Here is an 18,770-nt window from a genome sequence, read left to right as displayed (position 1 = left end):
ACCAATTTGATGATATCACTTCCGGATCATGTTGGAAGTGACATAGACATGTTACTGCAAAAATGACTGGGTCTTACTCTTTTTCCAGTTAAGTCCCTCCCATGGCCAGCTGATTGGTGGTGGAGTGGTAGGGCCTGGCGGCAGGGGACCTCCACTTGGGGGTGGGGGTCTGGTAACTCTATCAACATATAAACAACTGTGCCTGTGCCCTGACCTTGGATAAGAAGGATGAGCCCCAGCTGGAGAAAAGGTCCAGTAGAGCTAGCAAAGTGGTCCAAAGTCTTTGAGCTGAAGCTATCTAGGATGGGAAAGTATCCCGCAGGCGAGGCACTCTCCTGTTTCCAAATGAAGACATTACTGAGTGAAATAAAGAAGAGTTCCTAGAGAGTCAAATAAAGAGTCACATTTAGGAACTCCTATGATTATGGACTTGAGCCAGACTCCATCCCTGAGCTTTTGTTTCTTGTGTCTTTTGGCATCTATTGAATGTTCTTTCCAGAAATAAACCAACATGTTCTATGCCCTGCAGTAACAGGGAGTGTGTTTTCTATCAAAAGGGGATGTCTATACAAAAGCTGGGGACATGGTAGGGGGCAGAGCAAGTCTGGCCTCCATTCCAGTGATTTTCCTGATCTTTCTGTCACAAAAGTGAATATCTGTCAAAATGCTATGCTTGTTAGAGATGCTATGGTGAAAAAGCTGCCCTCCAACAATGACAATAGATGTTCTAACCTTTGTTGACAGGGATCTTGTGTGTGTGTGTGTACACATTACAAAATGGGATCGAGGTATGCCAGCCTTCCTCTACACACATACAAACACAGTCCCTCCTAATTCTTGATCATCTAAACTTTAGATTCCAAAGAATGGGTGCTGTATTGCAGTGTTCTCTAAACAGAGCGGAGGTGCTTCTCATGTTCATATAAACAGGCCCCAGGAATCTGACCACGTCTGCAGCTGGTGTGTCCTGAATATGTTTGGATAAGCAAAGAAAAGCTAAAACAGCAGGCCAGCTCATGAAATGATGCTAACGGGAAATGCAGCCTCTTTGGTTTAACAGTGTTTGTGACCCGTCCTCAGGTCATTTGAACCTACAGGAAAACAGTCTGTGCAGACATGTCACGTCAGGGGAAGGACTAAAGGACGAGGGATGCTCCAACTGCCAAGCAAATACTCCACTGCATAGCCTCAGGGATCTTCAGGCTGTTGTGCAACTACACTGGGCCAGATATGAGGCTGCAGCTCCCTTGCCTGTGCAAAATATTACTGCTGTCACGGAAGAGGAGGACTAAAGGCCATGGCAAAATGGATTTGAACAGAGGTAGAAACTTAATTCCTTAACAAGGAGTCACATGTCCCCCTGTCCCTTCTGTCAGTTTGGTGCAGTGGTTAAGAGCGTGGACTCTAATCTGGGAGAGCCAGGTTTGAGTCCCCACTCCTCCACATGCAGCTGCCGGTGTGACCTTGGGTCAGTCACAGGTTCTCTCAGAGTTGTTCTCTCAAGGGCAGTCCTCGAAAGAGCTGTCTCAGCCCTACCTACCTCACAGGGTATCTGTTGTGGGGAGGGGAAGGGAAAGGAGATTGTAAGCCACTCTAAGACTCCAAGTGAAGGGCAGGGTATAAAAGTGATCTCTTCTTCTTCTTCAACAAATGACAGCCGGAAAGAGGACTGCCTCTGCTGCACTCCCTACAGAAACCCTGTGTCTTGATGGATGCGTGCCAGTCAGAAATCCAACATATGAACTGACCTGTTGACTCCTTGCTGTTAAATACACAGCCCTACCAGAAGAAAGCTGGCCATCTTAGGGAGAAGATTTTTCTTCTTCTTTATTAAATCATTTATATCCTGCTGTTCCAAGGCAGTCAGTTGTGGCATCATGCTCTGTATTTCCTGGACAAAACAGGCTGCGGTCTTCTAAACTATGCTTATTTATGTATATTTATGTCCTGCCTTTTCTCCCCAATGGGGAGCCCAAGTGGCTTTTGAGACTATTCTCCTCTCCTCAATTTTAACCATGCAACACCCTGTGAGATAGGCTGGGCTGAGAGAGAGAGAGAGAGAGACCGGCCCAAGGTAACCCAGCATGTTCTATGCATCATCCAGTTCAGTTTGTTTCCATTTCAATTGTGTGTAGTCCTGCATATGTTCATGTATAATAATTAATTGCACTGTAAGAATTAATTATGCTGCAAGATGTAGCGATTGATAGATTTGTCAGTAAGCATTAGCGATCATAGCGAAATAGAAGATCCATATTCAGAGGCAGTATATCTGTGAGCACTAGATGCTGAAGACAGACTGGTGATGGCCAGCATCTGCATGCCTTGCCTCATAGACATCTGATAGTCCACTGCTGGAAACAGAATGCAGGAATGGTCAGGTTCTTACTCTCAACCAGCAAATTATATGTTCTAATATAAAATCATAGTTCTAAAACAGAATCGCCCTGACCTGGATAGCTCAGGTTAGCCCAATCTTACCAGATCTTGGAAGCTAAGCAGGGTTGACCCTGGTCAGTATTTGGATGGGAGACCAGCAAAGAATACCAGGGTCGCTATGCGGAGGCAGGCAATGGCCAACCACCTCTGATTGTCTCTAGCCTTGAATACCCTTCAGGGTGGCCATAAGTCGACTGTGACTTGATGGCAAAATAAGTAAATAAAAATAGAATAGCTGTCTACCAGTTCCTTGCCTCCTCACTGTTCCCAAAACAAGCATTAATGCCAGAAATAGCTTCCTGCCAGCATTTCCCTAGCACCCTGATCAAAAATATCACAGCAGAGGCTGGTGCTGACAAAGAAGACATAATAGAGGGCTGTGTGTGTGTGTGTGTGTGTGTTAAAAAGCTGTGGCTGTGGCTCGGTGTTTGCACTTTGCATGCAGAAAGCCTCAGTTCCAGTCCTTGGCATCTCCAGTTAAAAGTATCAGGTGATGCAACAGGCCTCTGTGTGAGTCCCTGGAGAGCCCCACCAGCCAGATCAGACAACAGTGACTTTGACAGATTCAGTATGAGGCAGATGCACATGCACATAGACATGGAGCGATCTAAAGGTATTATCCTCAAATTCTCAAAAAAATTAAAAAGTACTCTGGCATTGCTTCTCAGGGCCATAGTTCTAAGAGAACAAGAGTTTTCAGACTATTGGTTTGCTCGGTGACAGCATGGCAGGATTTTGTCCTCCAGGTATTTACAGCTCTTTGGGCACATGCTGTAATACAGCCACCAGTACGCCTGGTATCAGAAATCATTAATGCTCTTTTCTCTGGCCCACATTTGCTATATTTGCATAATAACAGCAAGCTCAGATGTTCATGTGAGCCATCAACAGAGATCTTCTAGCACTGTCAAAAATAGTCTGGGCACAACCAGCACTCTGGTCTCCCTAATGGCCCTGCTGTTGGCATGTGGGCGTCTGCTTCAGGTTGCCAGGATTCTCCCAGCAGCCAAAGCTATCGCGTTTTTGCTGGGAAGGCAGGGATGTTGGGCTGGGAAGAACCAAGCAGCTGGTCTGCTGCCTAGTTCTGTCTCCCCACCCCTCACTGTTTGGAGGTGGCATTTAGTTACACTGGGATAACTCATTCCTAGAATTACTCAAGTCTACGCTTATCGGACCCCACTGCTAATCTTCCTACGTACCCCAAACCCAAATGTTTCTGATCTCATCCTGTAACAGTCCTGTGTAATCTCCATCCCACCAAGCCAAAATTCAGTGCACCCCCCCTTTGCAAAATACACATCAGCATAGTGTCTTTGCAGTGCAAACCTTTTCAGAGTTTTTCCCGTAAGTCCACTAAAGTCAATGGATTCACTGTATAGGACTCCATCGGGCCCTTTGCCAGGATTCGGTGGGGCTGCCATTATTTGCCATAATGAAAGGGGGTAGCGAGCACCCCTCTCCCTTCCCTCCTGTAAGATTTAAAGGGCCCTTAAGCTGATCAGCGGGGAGCACTTGACCTGCCAATCAGCTGGAGGGCCCTTTAAATCTTGCAGGAGGGGAAGGAGAGGGATGCACACCACCCCTGCTTCTTCTCAAAAGCATTTAAAAGATCCCGTTAAATGCTTTTGGAAAGGAGGGGGGGTCTTTAAGAAGCAGGAGGCCCTTTAAGGAAGGGGGCGGAGCCCCCAATAGCCCCACCATAGCTACAGGCCAGGACTTCATTCTTGGTCAGCTTTAAACTGTTGTGTAACTAAGACTACGGTTTTAACCAGAAAGTGGAGCCGCAATGCATTGTTTCCCAAGCAACAAGGAGCCAAGGGTAATACATATAGAGGAGAATTAGATGCATAAAAGAGTTTGTACTGTGTACGGTTGAGAGAACTGGCATTGTGGACAGCGGTTCTCCACAGCCATGGCAGAGATACATGCAAACAGTCTAAGACAGTAAGAACTATCATGGCACTAATATATTCACCCCTACAGGGAAACAATGGTAAGAAAGTGTTTGTGATGACCAGGGCTGGATCCGCATACCCTTAGCTATTGCACCCTCATTGTGCTATTGCAACTGTTGCTACCGGGGCTGCATCTACATGTTGCTGGAGATTGCACTATCGCTGAACCAATAGCAGTAATTGACACCTGGATTTCCCTGCCTAGACAAGACAATCTAGTTGCAAATTATTGCTGTTTCACAAGCATGGTGAAATTTCAGTCATGTGTGGATGCAGCTGCCCAGGGATCTGAAAGCAGAAGACCTGACAAAGAGAACGTTCGACCATTGCTGCTGACCCACTCGGGAGGCCAGTTCCCCTTCAGAAAAAGGCAGCGTTGCAGAGTGGACCCTATGGTATCCCATCCCATCCCATCCCCCAGCTCTGCCCTCCCCAGCCTCCACCCTCAAAATCTCCAGGAATTTCCCCATCAAGATTCGGCAGCCCACCTGGATGTGCTGTCCTGACTGAGCTGTCCACATGCCAGGTGTGTTGAGTGCCTCATGATTTTTACTCCCATTTTCAGAATAAGTAAATAGTGCTGAATCTAGTGAAACACATCACCATCAGGTTTAGAAAACAGGCAGGACGTACGTTAGGTTTAAAAGAATCTCCAAATGCAGAATTGTCATAAATGAGGCACTTCTGCTTCGAAATACAGTTGCACCCCGAGAAAGAATTCTCAAACAACAAAAAAAGCACTCCCTTTTGAGATGGTAAAGACTTCCTTGGCCACTTCTCGGGCTGCAAAGAGTCCCCCAGGAGTTTCTGAAGCTGGCAGGAAGGGAGAGGAATATAGTGCAGTCCTTCTGCTGGCCTCCACTGTCAGAAGAGAGGCCATCAACAGCCAGTCTGCACTGCTCCTGGCAGAAGGAGAGGCAGAGACAGTGAGACTCTTCAATTTTGTAATGCAGGATTAGAGGGGGACATTTTTTCCAGCTAGGAGGCTATCCTGCACCAGAATGTCTGGCTCCCTATTCAGGGTACATCATGCCACATCACAGCTCTCACTTCCCTGGAACTTTCTTATTCTAACTCAGACCGACCACTGGCCTGTCGCCTGCTCTGAGCGGCAGCACCTCTCCAGGATCTCAGAGGCTTGTCACATCATTTGAATCTTCTAAATGGAAATTCCAGCTTTTGAACCTGGGACCATCTCCGTGCAAACCAGATGCCCTGCCCCTCCCCATGTGCCCATGACGTTTACCAGGTGACCTTGAGCAAGTCACACTCAGCCTCACCTCCCTTGCTGGGTTGTTGTAAGTACATCGCGAGGGAGGGGAGAACCACATACACCGGTCGGAGCTCCTTGGAAGAAGGGTGGAATAAAAATGTACCAGAAAGGTATGTAAAGAGATAAAATCTTTCGCTTCTAAGATCTGTTTTAGGGTTGATTCATGCACACACACACCCCTGTGATATCTGTGTTGGGGCCTGTCCCCCAGCCAGCCCAACGACCTCTGCTCACCCAGTGGTGGCTGCTGCAGCTGGAGCAAGCCATTTCAAGGGATGCTGCAGCCGGGGATGTGGCCATTTTTAGACACATACCATGTACTGGCCCATACCAGCTTATTTTCACCTTTGCACAGCGTCAGGCTATTTATTTCTTGGTTGCATTTAGTACATTTTTAATCTACCCTTCTTCCAAGGTAGGGTTGCCAACTTGCAGATGGCGGCTGGAGACCTCCTGCGATTACAGCTGATCTCCGGACGACAGAGATCTGTTCCCCTGGAGAAAACGGCCATTTGGGACAGTGGACTCTGTGGCATTATACCCTGTTGAAGTCCCTGCCTAAAACCTGCCGTCCTCAGGTTCCACCCCTCCCAAATCTCCTGGTATTTCCCCATCCGGAGCTGGCAACCCTATTCCAAGGAGTTTAGGGCAGTGTACGTTGCTCTGTGGTCCTCCATTTGATCTTCTCAGGTCCCGTTCACACGGAGAAGTTGCTGTGCTAAAGACACGGATGATAGGCAGATTTTCTGTGCGCGATCACACCGCAACATCTGGGAAGCATAGTACACCCGTGGCTAACCCATGGCTTCTTGCCGAAGATGCGGAGTAAAAAACTACCACATACGATGTACTAGTTTCCGGAAAACGCGGGGCAAGGGCGGGCATCTGATCGCATTTCCGCTTGAATCCCGTGGCATCCGGCGCCCATCCATGTCTCATCACACACCGGATGCTTTTGGGGGGGTAAGTCTCCACAGGATGCGCACAAACGATCATGCACATGTGCAAACTTCGGTGTGAAAAAGAAATTCCCATTTGCCACAAAAGTGGCACCTAGCGATCGCCGGTGTGATTGCTCCGCGCCGCTTCTTTGCCGCGCTGCAGGATACTTGTGTGATCGGCACCTAACGGCCTAACCATGGGACCTCGACGGGACATGTGATTGGGTTGCCATGCGTTACTTTGCTCCTGGGCAAACAGCCATGCTCCCCCCCGCGCATTTTCCGGCTGTGTGACTGGGATCATAGAGGTTTAATGGACTGTGATTTATCAGGCGATGTTATTTCCATCTATGCCATGAAAAGCTTCGCATATGAAGCCTCTATTGAAAGGGCAGGGCATTTTTCTTCAGGCTTGTTAGCCAACCTGGTGTGATACCTTGGGCCAGGCACTCTCTTGGCATCATTTAATGTTTCATGTTTATGCCTTGCTTCTGGTTACTATAATCTTTGCTTAGTAGATGTCTCATCCTATCGATTGCTTTGACTTATCCTGGGTAATCCGCCTTGAGTCTCAATGAGACCGACAAATGATAAACAAAGTAACCTACCTCACAGGGACGTCAGGAAGATAAAGTGAACAAGAGGGGAACAATGTAAGCCACTTTGGGTTGTCACCCTACTGGGTACAAAGGCTAAGTCTGAATGTAGTAAATTAAAATAAAATAAAAATAAACCTGGGTCTCCCAGATTCCAGTCTGACACTTGAACCACTATACCATTAAGGCCAGCACTAGCCAGTTTGGTGTAGTGGTTAGGAGCGTGGACTCTAATCTGGGAGAACCAGGTTTGATTCCGCACTCCTCCACATGCAGCTGCTGGTGTGACCTTGGGTCAGTCACAGTTCTCTTGGAGCTGTTCTCTCAAGGGCAGTTTTCTCTCAGCTCTCTCAGCCCCACCTAACTCACAGGGTGGATTTTGTGGGGAGGGGAAGGGAAAGGGATTGTAAGGCACTCTGAGATTCCTTCGGGTAGTGAAGGGTGGGGTATAAAACCAATCTCTTCTCTTCTTCTAGCTCACCTATGAAGCTTTATCACCTATGAACTGCAGGTGGAGCCAGTGACCAGTTAGAAAAACTTAACAAGTAGGAATTGGGACATGGAACCAACCATCCATCCATCCCTCTACTCTTGAGGCAACCCATCAGTTCTAGCCCCATACTACTTTGGTTTATCCCCTGATTTCTGCATGCATTTTTGTGTCTTTAACTTTCACTTTTTTAAAGTTATTCCCCTGCTTTTTTCTGGTTCTTTTGAAACCACTTTTACCCCAATCTTTTTCTGGGAGCTGATTTTGAGTTGGCTTTTTCCTTGTGGTTTTTCTTTGTCCCGCCCACTCCCAACCCACCTCCAGTCACTTTTCAATGATTGGACTGTCATTGGCAAATCTCTGACCTCTCCTCCCTCTCCACCCTAAAGACAAGTGGTTGGGTGTTTCTTTTTAAAAGACAAGGGCTTTTTTTGTGGAAAAAGCCCAGCAGGAACTCATTAGCATAATAGGCCACATCCCTGGCAGCACAGCTCATTAGCATATTAGGCCACACCCCATGCCTTCCCTTGGCTTGCCCGAGCACCCTGTGGCTGCAGGGAGCCCAGGCAAGCTGGCCCTTGGACAGGCTGGGGAAGGCACGGGGAGGCATTTAAATGCCTCCCCCATCTTTCCAGGGGGGGCCCTGGCCTGCCTGCCTTGGAGTGGCCAGGGGGGTCACTCTCCGGGCCTTCCCTCTGTAGCCACGCACACAGAGGTTTTGGCTGTAGTGGGCGTGGCCAACTCTGAAGCCAGCCGGAACTCCGTTCCTCTGCGTTCCTGCCCATAAATAGCCCTGAAAAAGACCCTAAAATATCAACAGACTGATGTACTGTCATAATGATAGTTTAAACAGATTCTCTGAATTCCCAGCTTTCATTATTTTTTTTTAAAAAAGTAAAACTATAGCTCCTTCCCTTGCTAAGGTAGGCCTTTTCCCTCATATCTCCATGAGGGAGGGGAATAGAGACTGTTTTTTTTTATTATTAAAGCTGGGGAACTCAGGGAATCTGCTTGAACTATCATTATGACACTACATCAATATATTGATATTTTAGGGCAATTTAAAAAGGGGGGGGAGGTTGCTGCGGTGCCACCAATTATGGCACTGGTGACGACAGTGCCCTCCCTTGAAAATCCTTATTACTTAAGGCATGTGCAGAAGACTGACTCTACAACTGTGGAAATGCTCAGAGAGGGCAGACCTGCAGAACAACCATGCCCAAACTAATTCCAATGCTTGACTGACTACCAAGAAAATCAGGTATATGTTGAGCATGTGGAAATGGTCATTGTTAGGTATATGTTTCTGGAGGGCAGAGGTAGTATTTCACTTAGAAGAACCATATATACAACCATTTCTGGCAATCCCTGAGAGTAGCAAATGCACATTCTAAGCAGTTTAGCTAGCCCTGAAAGGGAGAAGGAGCTAATGTGAGGTTCCAAACAAATAGAGGGTTTTGTTGGGCAAAGTCAGCAGTCATATTTTACTACACCTGGACGGGGAGACAGGTAACAATCCAAGTAGCAAATCCAGACATGTAACAATTTGGTATAACCCGTGCGGTGGCCAGAAGCTCATCCCTGCGTAGTCTGATTATTCCTCAAGAGCTAGTATACATACAGTAGATACTGTAAATCAGCTGTTATACTTTCCAAATGCATTGTGTTTGGTCCAAGCTCCAGCATTTTCACACCGTTCCTCTCCTTATTACAGTCCTTCTTTCACATGCCTTTTGTTCCTGCAGGTGCCATGCTCCCCAACATAGACTTTTTGGTGGTCAAAGGCAGAAACATTGATTGGATCTAGCCCCTTTTTAGATGAAGCTAGTGCTCTGGGGAGCAAATGCATACCTGTAGAAATTTCTAAAAACCTATAAAGCTGGCTCATAAGACCATGATGGGTATCCTAGATCCCAGGTCTAGAACAAACAAATGTGTAAGAAATAGATAGTGACATCTGTGGCCAGCAAGAGGAGGCAGAAGGCAGCCAACCCCCTTGATAAGCACATAAGAAGAGCCCTGCTGGATCACACCAGTAATCCATCTAGTCAAGCATCCTGCATCACACAGTGGCCAACAAGTTCTTCTGGACGGCCAACAATGGGGCATAGAGACTGAGGCCTTCCCCTGATGTTGCCTCCTGGCTCTGGAACTCGGAGGCTTAGTGCCTCTGAATGTGGAGGCTCCCCTCAGTCACCCTGGCTAGTAGCCACTGATAGACCTATCCTCCAGGAATCCGTCTAATCCCCCTTTAAAGCTGTTTATTCCTGTGGCCATCACTACATCCTCTGGCAGCACATTCCACATTTTAATCACTCTCCGTGTAAAGTAGTATTTGTTTTTGTCCATCCTGAACCTACTGCCCATCAGCTTCATTGGATTCCCTCTAGTATTTTGGGAAAGGGAGAAAAATTTCTCTTCAACTCTCCACATTCCATGCATAATTGGTGGTTGTTCAGCCTGTGTACAGGATCAGATGTTCACACAAAGCAACAAAAGATCCGACATGTGCATGACACCCAACCAATGGCCATCAGGAGGGCCCAGCACTGCCTGTGAAGTCAGCCCGCCCAGCCCAGCCCTTCAGTGGCAGCCATCCTATCGCCTCCCAAGACCAGGCTCCAAGCCTCTCTATATGAGCATGGATTTATTTATTTAGTTCATTTGATGCATGCCCTTCCACCAAGAAGCTGTGGAGGGTGATCATTCTCTCTAATCTTCCATTTTATTCTTACAATGACCCTGTGAGGTAGGTTAGGCCGAGAGAGAGAGTGACTGCCCCAAGGTCTCCCAGCAAACTTTCACGGCAGAAAGGGGATCTGAACTTGGGTTTCCCAGGTCGAAATCCAATACCTTAATCACTGCACCGTGCTGGCTCTTCACTTGTGACCCACACGTATGAGGGAGGAAGGCCCCCTATGGGAGGGGAGAAGGGAGGCTCATTGGCTCAGGGCAAGCAAAACTTCAGATCTGGCCTGATTGACAAGAAGAGTTTTAAAAACCCAGCAGGGGTCACATTTTTCAGCATTTGGACCAAAGAGGCTAATAGTGTTTCAGGCAAACATAGAACACTCCCTGAAATCAAATGAGAACACTATTTATTTTTGATCTTCTGAAAGCCCAGAATTAGCTGAAGTGCCAGCACTAGAATCTGACAAGAAGCACTTCCTGGAAACCACCTGTCATATTTTATTACCCTCATGGCAAACAGAGTTCCAGAAAGGAGATTGAGGTATGCAGCAATTGCTCACCGGTCAGGGCCATGACAGCCTATGCGCTAAAGCAGAAAACATGATAATATACAAGTCTTAATCTTGGACAAGTGGAGATTTTTAAAAACCCAACACTACTATATTTGGTCACGTTTGAGAGGCCAATTATCTTCCAGAAAAGGGATTGTGACATATAGCAATTTTTTGACAACCCTTGAGACTGGCATAATCATACCATTTCCTCTTTTGGTACTCGTGCATGACAGAATGAGCTGATGTGCCAATAGGCAGGAGCTAGTCTAGCTAGCTAGTCTAAACTATCCCTTGGCACGACATTCTCTCAAGTGTTGTGCCACCAAGGCTTTTACTGCCTCTGAACGTGGAGGCTCTCTTTAGTCCTTATGGCAAGCACCCACTGATGGACCTATCCTCGAAGCAGTCTAATCCCCTTTTAAAGCCATCTATGCCTATGGCAATCACTACATCCTCTGGCAGTGAATTCCACATTTTAATCACCCAGTATATGAAGAAGTATTTCCTTTTGTCTGTCTTGAATCTACTGCCCATTGACTTCATTGATGCCCTGAGGTTCTAGTATTTTGGGAGAGGGAGAAAAAGTTATCTTTGTCAACTCTCTCCACCCTGTGCATCATTTTATAGACCTCTATCATGTCCCCTCTTAGTCATCTCTTTTCTAAACTGAAAAGTCCTTTCCTCATACAGAAGATGCTCCAGCCCCCTAATCATCTTGGTTGCTGTTTTCTGTTCTTTTCCTCACTCTGCAATGTCCTTTATGAGATACGGTGACCAGAACTGGACACAGCATTCCAAATGGTCTCTGTGTGGGTGTGTTGCCATCAAGTTGCTTCTGATGCATGGCTACCCTGTGAAGTATTTGTGAAACTTTCCTCCAACACCACATTTCAAAGGAATCTACTTTTTTCCTGTCAGCTTTCTTCATTATCCAACTTTCACACTCATACATAGTAATGGTGAATAGTATAATGTGAATTAACATACCCTCACTCCTAAGGATCTTTGCTAGCTCCTTCGTGGCTGCCTTCCCTAGTCTCAGTCTTCTGATTTCTTGAGTACAGTCTCCCTTTGGGTTGATGATGGAGCTAAGGAACAGAAAATTTTGACCAGTTTCAATTTCTTCATCCATCACCCTTAAAGTCATGTAATTCCCCAGTAGTCATTACTTCTGTCTTCTTGATGTTCAGCTCCTGTTGTAGTTGGAATTAACCTTCCTTCCTTCATGCAATGACGCTTTCACGTGGTTTAGCAGGACCTTCACAAGTTACCAAATTCCAGCATGGAAAACATTACAATATGTCACTCACAGGTGTGATTATCTGATGCAGGGTGATAATTGTAGCTTTTCAGCACAGATACATGTTGCATACTTACGTCCCAATCAGAGATAACTAGTTAATTCTCCTACATTGATAGCATATGAAGCGTTCCTGCCTCCAGTGGCATAATGTAATGGTAGGGTGGGGGTTCAAATCTGGAAGGTCTGGGCTCATATTTCCAATCTGCCATGAAACTCACTGGGCAACCCTGGGCCAGTCATAAGAACATAAGAGAAGCCAATGTTGGATCAGGCCAATGGCCCATCCAGTCCAACACTGTTACACAGTGGCCAAAAATACCAGGTGCCATTAGGAGTTCCATCAGTGGGGCCAGGACACTAGAAGCCCTCCCACTGTTCTCCCCCCCAAGCACCAAGAATACCGAGCATCACTTGCCCCAGACTGAGAGTTCCTATCTATACCTTGTGGCTAATAGCCACCGATGGACCTCTGCTCCATATGCTTTCACTGTACCTTTCCCCCACCCAGGAGAAACCAACGTTGGGTTTTCCAACTCACTGTCATGGTTCACTATTTTAGCAACACCTAGTTCTCCCCACACAGTACAGATGTTTAACCAGCTTAGCATAACTAGTGAACGAGCCTCTGTATTTTTCTTCGTTAGATCCGAATTTTGCGCTTCGCTCCGCATTTGTTTGTCCCCTGCCTTGACCCTCTTATCCACATTCCACCTTCTGTAGCCCCGTTCAGCGCGCCCTCCGCAAGAGCTTGGAAGCCAGCAGAGTCTGTCCCGGTTGGGCCTTGGATGTGAGGCCCCCCGAGGAAGACGAGGGTCGCTACGCGGCAGAAGGCACGAGCAAACGTCCTCTGCCCCTCTCTGGCCTGCTGGAACGCCGCGTGGACGGGATCGTCATGGGTCGGCTGCGACTCGACGGCGCGTTCTTCGTCTTCTTCTTCATATAAAAGTGTGCACGACGGGAAGGATCCACTCAGACGATCTGAAAAAGGGGCCCGACAGATCCACGATGCCGATGCTTGGACGAAAGTCCTGTTAGCCTGCAAGGCAGGCGCCACAAGACCAATGTTCCCTCTAAGCTGTGGAGTCTTGTGAGCCAAAATTCTACTATGTGAGCTCCTGGCATTAAAGTTGTGAGCGAGCGATTTGGCTACTGCATAAGTTAGGTTGCTCTGGAGCAATCCCTTCCTGAGTTAAGACAAAAATGTATGAGCCGGAGGCTAAAAAACTGTGAGCTAGCTCACACTAACTCAGCTTAGAGGGAACACTGCACAAGACCCCCGTCTGTCTGGGGTTTAAAAACTTAGGTTTTTAAGGTTCTGATCAGGGGCTCCCCTTCTTCGCGGACTCCCTCTCCCGCCCGCCGGCCTGATCCCCGCCCCGCTCCGGCCGTCTCATTTTTGGTTTCCGTCTCCCGCTCTCGTTCTCGGGCCCCTCCCCCCTCCTGCCTCTGTCCCGCCCCGCCTGCCCTGCCCAGCCCAGCCCTGAAGTCCCGGCGCGCCGCAGCCTCTCAGCAGTCCGGCGAGCAACTCCCACGAGCCGGTTCTCGCAGCTCTGCCGACGGCCCTCGACGCCGATCAGCACGTCGGAAGACGAATCCGCGGTGGCCAAGGCCAGGCTCCGAGCGGCCGGGGAGGATCGAGATCTGGAGGTTGCAGGAGAGAGACGGCGCCACGCCTCAGCAGTGTGGGGTTCCTCCTGCCCGTCGCCTTCGAGGAATTCTCCGCTGTGCAACCCCGTCGAGGAAACCCTCCTGCGCCCTTCTCCCGCACCTCGTTCCTTCTCCAGGCGCCCACAACTCTGCCTCATGAAGCCTTCGTCTCCTTTCTCCTGCTTCGAATACCCTCCTGTCTCCCCCAGAGTACCCCTTTCCGCTCTGTTAGGGGTCGAAGGCCCTTCCTCTGCATCCAGAGCTAAGCGGCCACCCTTTACCGCCCACTGATGGAGTCTTCTTTGCTGCATCTTCAGTTGGGAATCCAGAGAATCGGCACCTGTTGGCTTTCCCCCTGCTGCAGCTGCTTGTTTCCCTGACTGCACATCCTCGGAGGATCGAATCCCAGGCGCCTCTTTCTCCTGCCCACTTTGCCTTCGCCATGAACTTGAAGGAAGAGACGTGGGCGGGTGGCTTGGCCAACTCCAGCCTGGGCACCGGCGCAGACATTGAAATTGTGTGTCCCGTGAACACGGGATTCGCCGAGTGGTTCCTGCCCTCTGTTTACCTGGTCGTGTCCCTGCTGGGACTTCTGGGGAACGGGCTGGGCTTGTGGAACTTGTGCGCAAGCTCTTGGAAGAGCAGCTGGAGTACCCTCAGTGTGCTGATGTGCAACCTCAGTGTGGCCGACTTGCTTTACGTGGTCACGTTGCCCTTCTTGGTGTCCTACTACCTCCAGGGCCGCGTGTGGCTCTTTGGCAAAGAGTGGTGCCGGCTGACCCGGGCTCTCTTTCACCTCAACCTTTACGCCAGCATTGGCTTCCTGACCTGCATCAGTGTGCATCGTTACCTGGGCATTGTGTACCCACTGAGGATGCTGGGCAGATGTCAGACACTCAGTCCTGCTTTCCTGCTCAGCGTCTTGGTCTGGGGCTGGGTCATCCTCCAGCTATCCCCAGACTTCATCTTCAGCAAAATGGACCAGACGGGCACTCGGTGTCATGACACCACGGGCCACGAGAACTTGAGCACCTACCTGCCCTATACCCTGGCCATCACCGTGACCGGCTTTGTCATCCCTTTTCTCATCATCATCGGATGCTACTGCCATGTGGTCGTGGCCCTCCAGAGGAACAGCAACGTGGACCCCAACCTCAAGCGGAGGAGCATCAGACTGGCGATTCTGGTGATGGTGCTTTTCTCCGTCTGTTTCCTACCCTACCACGTCTTCAGGAACCTTAACTTGCTGTCCCGCAGGTGGCAACTCCAGGGATCTTGTACCCAGACTTTAAAAAACATCTACGTCTCCTACCAAGTGACTCGAGGCTTGGCCAGCCTGAACAGTTCCCTCAACCCCCTCCTGTACCTGATGGCCAATGAGGACCTTGTGACACGGCTAAGGACCTTCTGCCGTAGGGCCACTCGCATCCTGGGGTCTCTTTTGCAAAGCCCAGCCCACCGCTCTTTGGACCTGAAGAAAGTAAGCATCGTGCTCAATGAAGAATGTGAGGAGGCATCTGATGATCTCTGAGCTTTCCTCTTTCAGGGTACCTCTTTTCTCTGGTGATGGACATTAGTCTTTACGAGCGATGACAGCATCTGTGTTGATTGTGGTGCACATACTCATTTGTTGCACCCCTCTGTTGTCTCTAGGCCAGCATGGTTTTTTTCAAGAAGTGAAGATGGTGAACGGAGGCAACAGTAGAATGTGTGTGTGTGTCAATATTGCACCAGTGCACTGCTGAAAAGGGTTACCAAAAGGTGCACAATGGGTGGCTCAGTTTTGTAGCCCTTTCCTCACCTGCCTATTTCATTTACGTTCACAGCTTTACACCTGTTTGTTCATTATGACAGCAATTTTGTGCTGCTGGGCTGCTTAAATTCCACTGAAGCTTCCCAGCTGTGTGCAGGATTGCTCGTGGCATATATAGACACCTGTGTGTGCAATATGAGTTCCTTGCTTTGTGAAAGCGACACTAAGGCTTACCCAGAATCTTCTGTTTCTATACACCTGCTGAATATCTGAGACAATAGCCATTTCTCTGTGTTGGAGACTGCATGTTAAGGCCATTCCAAATGGCAACCTGCACAAATTCAGAATTTGTAGCTGTTCAATATCTTACAGAGGGCTGATTCTACAGACCCACATGTAATGTTACTTAACCAGTTGAGACAGAAACAGAGATGCTTACAGATTTATTACAGGCTTGTTAGTAGCTACTTGCCTGCATTTCCCAGCGAGTTATCTATGAAAGCACATGAGTTACCAGGAAAGGGAAAAAAATGTCTGGGGACTAGAAACTTGAATGGCCTTACTTGCACAGTTCTGTTCTGGTGAGTCAAAATGTGCAGACATTATTATCTTAAGTGAGTGCATTGGTCAATGTGGTTTAGTACATGTTGGAGGAAATGCATACTACCATGCGGTGATAATTCTTGGGGGGGGGGGACTGAATTAGGTGTTATTTACTCATTTGTAAAAATTCCTTTGGTGCTTATGATCAGATTTTAAAATACTTTTTTTATGATGCAGAGACATAATGATGTTGTACTTGTCTGGTTTTTGTCTGTGGTCATTTGAGAGATCTGCTGTTGATTTGTCAGCAAGGATTGTATCAGGAACCTGCAAGAGTCTAAAGTTTGAGTTCTAAAGCCGAGTTGCCCCATCAGGAAGTGTTACTTAACCAGTTGAGACAGAAACAGAGATGCTTACAGATTTATTACAGGCTTGTTAGTAGCTACTTGCCTGCATTTCCCAGCGAGTTATCTATGAAAGCACATGAGTTACCAGGAAAGGGAAAAAAATGTCTGGGGACTAGAAACTTGAATGGCCTTACTTGCACAGTTCTGTTCTGGTGAGTCAAAATGTGCAGACATTATTATCTGAAGTGAGTGCATTGGTCAATGTGGTTTAGTACATGTTGGAGGAAATGCATACTACCATGCGGTGATAATTCTTGGGGGGGGGGGACCGAATTAGGTGTTATTTACTCATTTGTAAAAATTCCTTTGGTGCTTATGATCAGTTTTTAAAATACTTTTTTTAATGATGCAGAGACGTAACGATGTTATACTTGTCTGTTTTACATTGTCTGTGGTCATTTGAGAGATCTGCTGTTGATTTGACAGCAAGGATTGTAAAGTTTGAGTTCTAAAGCCAGGTTGCCCCATCAGGAATGTGCGTGGTCTCTGTCACATGATGCTGCCTTCCAAAGGCAATTCATCCACTTCTGGGACACCCCACGAGCAAGTAACCTGTTGGATGAAAAACTGAACAGTTTCACTTGGATGTTAACCAGTGAAGCTGACAGCTTATCCTGACAGTCTAATTGTTGTGTGTTGTTTTTATTTTGGTTTGTTTAATCACAAATATTTTTTTCTCAGAAAACGCCAGAATTAGTGTTTTTATTTCTTGATCTTATCCATATCTTTTCTTCCCCAAGGAGGCTGGTGAGGGGCATCCATAGGATCATGCAAAGGTACCCTCACAGCAACTGTGTGAGGAAAATTTGAGAGATAGTGCACATAGGACCATATGAAGCTGCCTTATGCTGAATCAGTTCATTGCTCCATGCAGGTCACTGTTGTCTACTCAGGCTCGTAGCGGCTCTCCAGGATCTCAGGTGGAGGTCTTTCACATCACCTCCTACTTGATAATTTCATCTGGAGATGCTGGGGATGGAACTGGGGTCCTTCTGCATGCCAAGCAAATGCTCTGCCACTGAGCCATGGGCCCTCCTGCCAATAATTTCTGGTAGTAGAAGGTCCTACAGCAGACATCTGACTCTCCCTTTGCACTGTACTTGGGGGTCTCCGGTCTCCCAGGAGAAGAATTGGGTGGGGACACGGTGAGGGGCATCCATAGGATCATGCAAAGATACCCTCACAGCAACCGTGTGAGGAAAATTTGAGAGATAGTGGGTTTTACACATATGAAGGCTGCCTTATACTAAATCAGTTCATTGGTCCATGCAGGTCACTGTTGTCTACTCAGGCTGGCAGCGGCTCTCCAGGATCTCAGGTGGAGGTCTTTCACATCACCTCCTACTTGATATTTTCATCTGGAGATGCTGGGGATGGAACTGGGGTCCTTCTGCATGCCAAGCAAATGCTCTGCCACTGAGCCATGGGCCCTCCTGCCAATAATTTCTGGTAGTAGAAGGTCCTACAGCAGACATCTGACTCTCCCTTTGCACTGTACTTGGGGGTCTCCGGTCTCCCAGGAGAAGAATTGGGTGGGGACACTTGGGGTTGCCGCAGGAGCAGGAGAGGTGAAGAAGTTATACTTTGGCATTGGAAATCTTTGTAAATTCAAAGGGACCCAAGCCAGTGACTGGGCCAAGTTTACCTAGTTAAAAACACCACTCTTGTAAGCCGTCATTTCAGATCAGATAAAGTAACAACTTGTACTGCAGCAGCTGTAACAAGACACAAGCCTTTGAGCTACATCCAGCTCTTCCCTGGACAGAATAAAAAGGTCACTCCATTTTTCAGCTATTTTGGGAGCGCTGGGCTGTTTGCTAACGCAAATGCATTTAGTCACTTTCGGCAGATGGTGGCCTAATCACAAAACATTTAGCATTTCACATGCATCCATCAGTTAGGAGACTATTTATCAGTGCTGTGCTCAAGAACCCAATAGTTTTAGTCCACCCATTGTGTTTGCCGTCTAGCAGACTGAAGCATTCCATTTTCAGATATGTGATTTCAATGCCCTGATTTGCTTTTTTGTTTGTGACCCAGCCAGACTGGCTATCTTGAGAGTAACGCACAAGTAACTTGCAAAGAATACATTTTTTTTCCACCCTGTGCAATTTTACACAACATTTTGAGGCCTGTTTGGTTTTATGTCAGAAAACATCACTGGGCCATGCAGCACAT

At 47.7% G+C, this 18,770-nt stretch overlaps 1 protein-coding gene across 1 annotated transcript; it reads left to right on the top strand.

Annotated features, from left to right (window-relative positions):
- The first annotated feature begins 14,331 nt into the window (after positions 1–14,331).
- Positions 14,332–15,420, top strand: LOC107112786 (P2Y purinoceptor 1-like). Its single transcript, XM_015413970.1, has one exon. It carries the CDS (start codon positions 14,332–14,334, stop codon positions 15,418–15,420), a length of 1,089 nt encoding a protein of 362 aa, XP_015269456.1.
- Positions 15,421–18,770: the final 3,350 nt, after the last annotated feature.

The sequence above is a fragment of the Gekko japonicus genome, unplaced genomic scaffold, assembly GCF_001447785.1.
Source record: "Gekko japonicus isolate JY-2015 unplaced genomic scaffold, Gekko_japonicus_V1.1 scaffold2001, whole genome shotgun sequence".
Lineage (NCBI taxonomy): Eukaryota > Metazoa > Chordata > Lepidosauria > Squamata > Gekkonidae > Gekko > Gekko japonicus.
The sequence above is the reverse complement of the archived record's forward strand: the minus strand, read 5'-3'. Positions and strand labels throughout refer to the sequence as shown.

What these genes read in the sequence shown, in the direction of transcription:
- LOC107112786 (XM_015413970.1), top strand. Translation starts at nt 14,332, where the DNA reads ATGAACTTGAAGGAAGAGACGTGGGCGGGTGGCTTGGCCAACTCCAGC.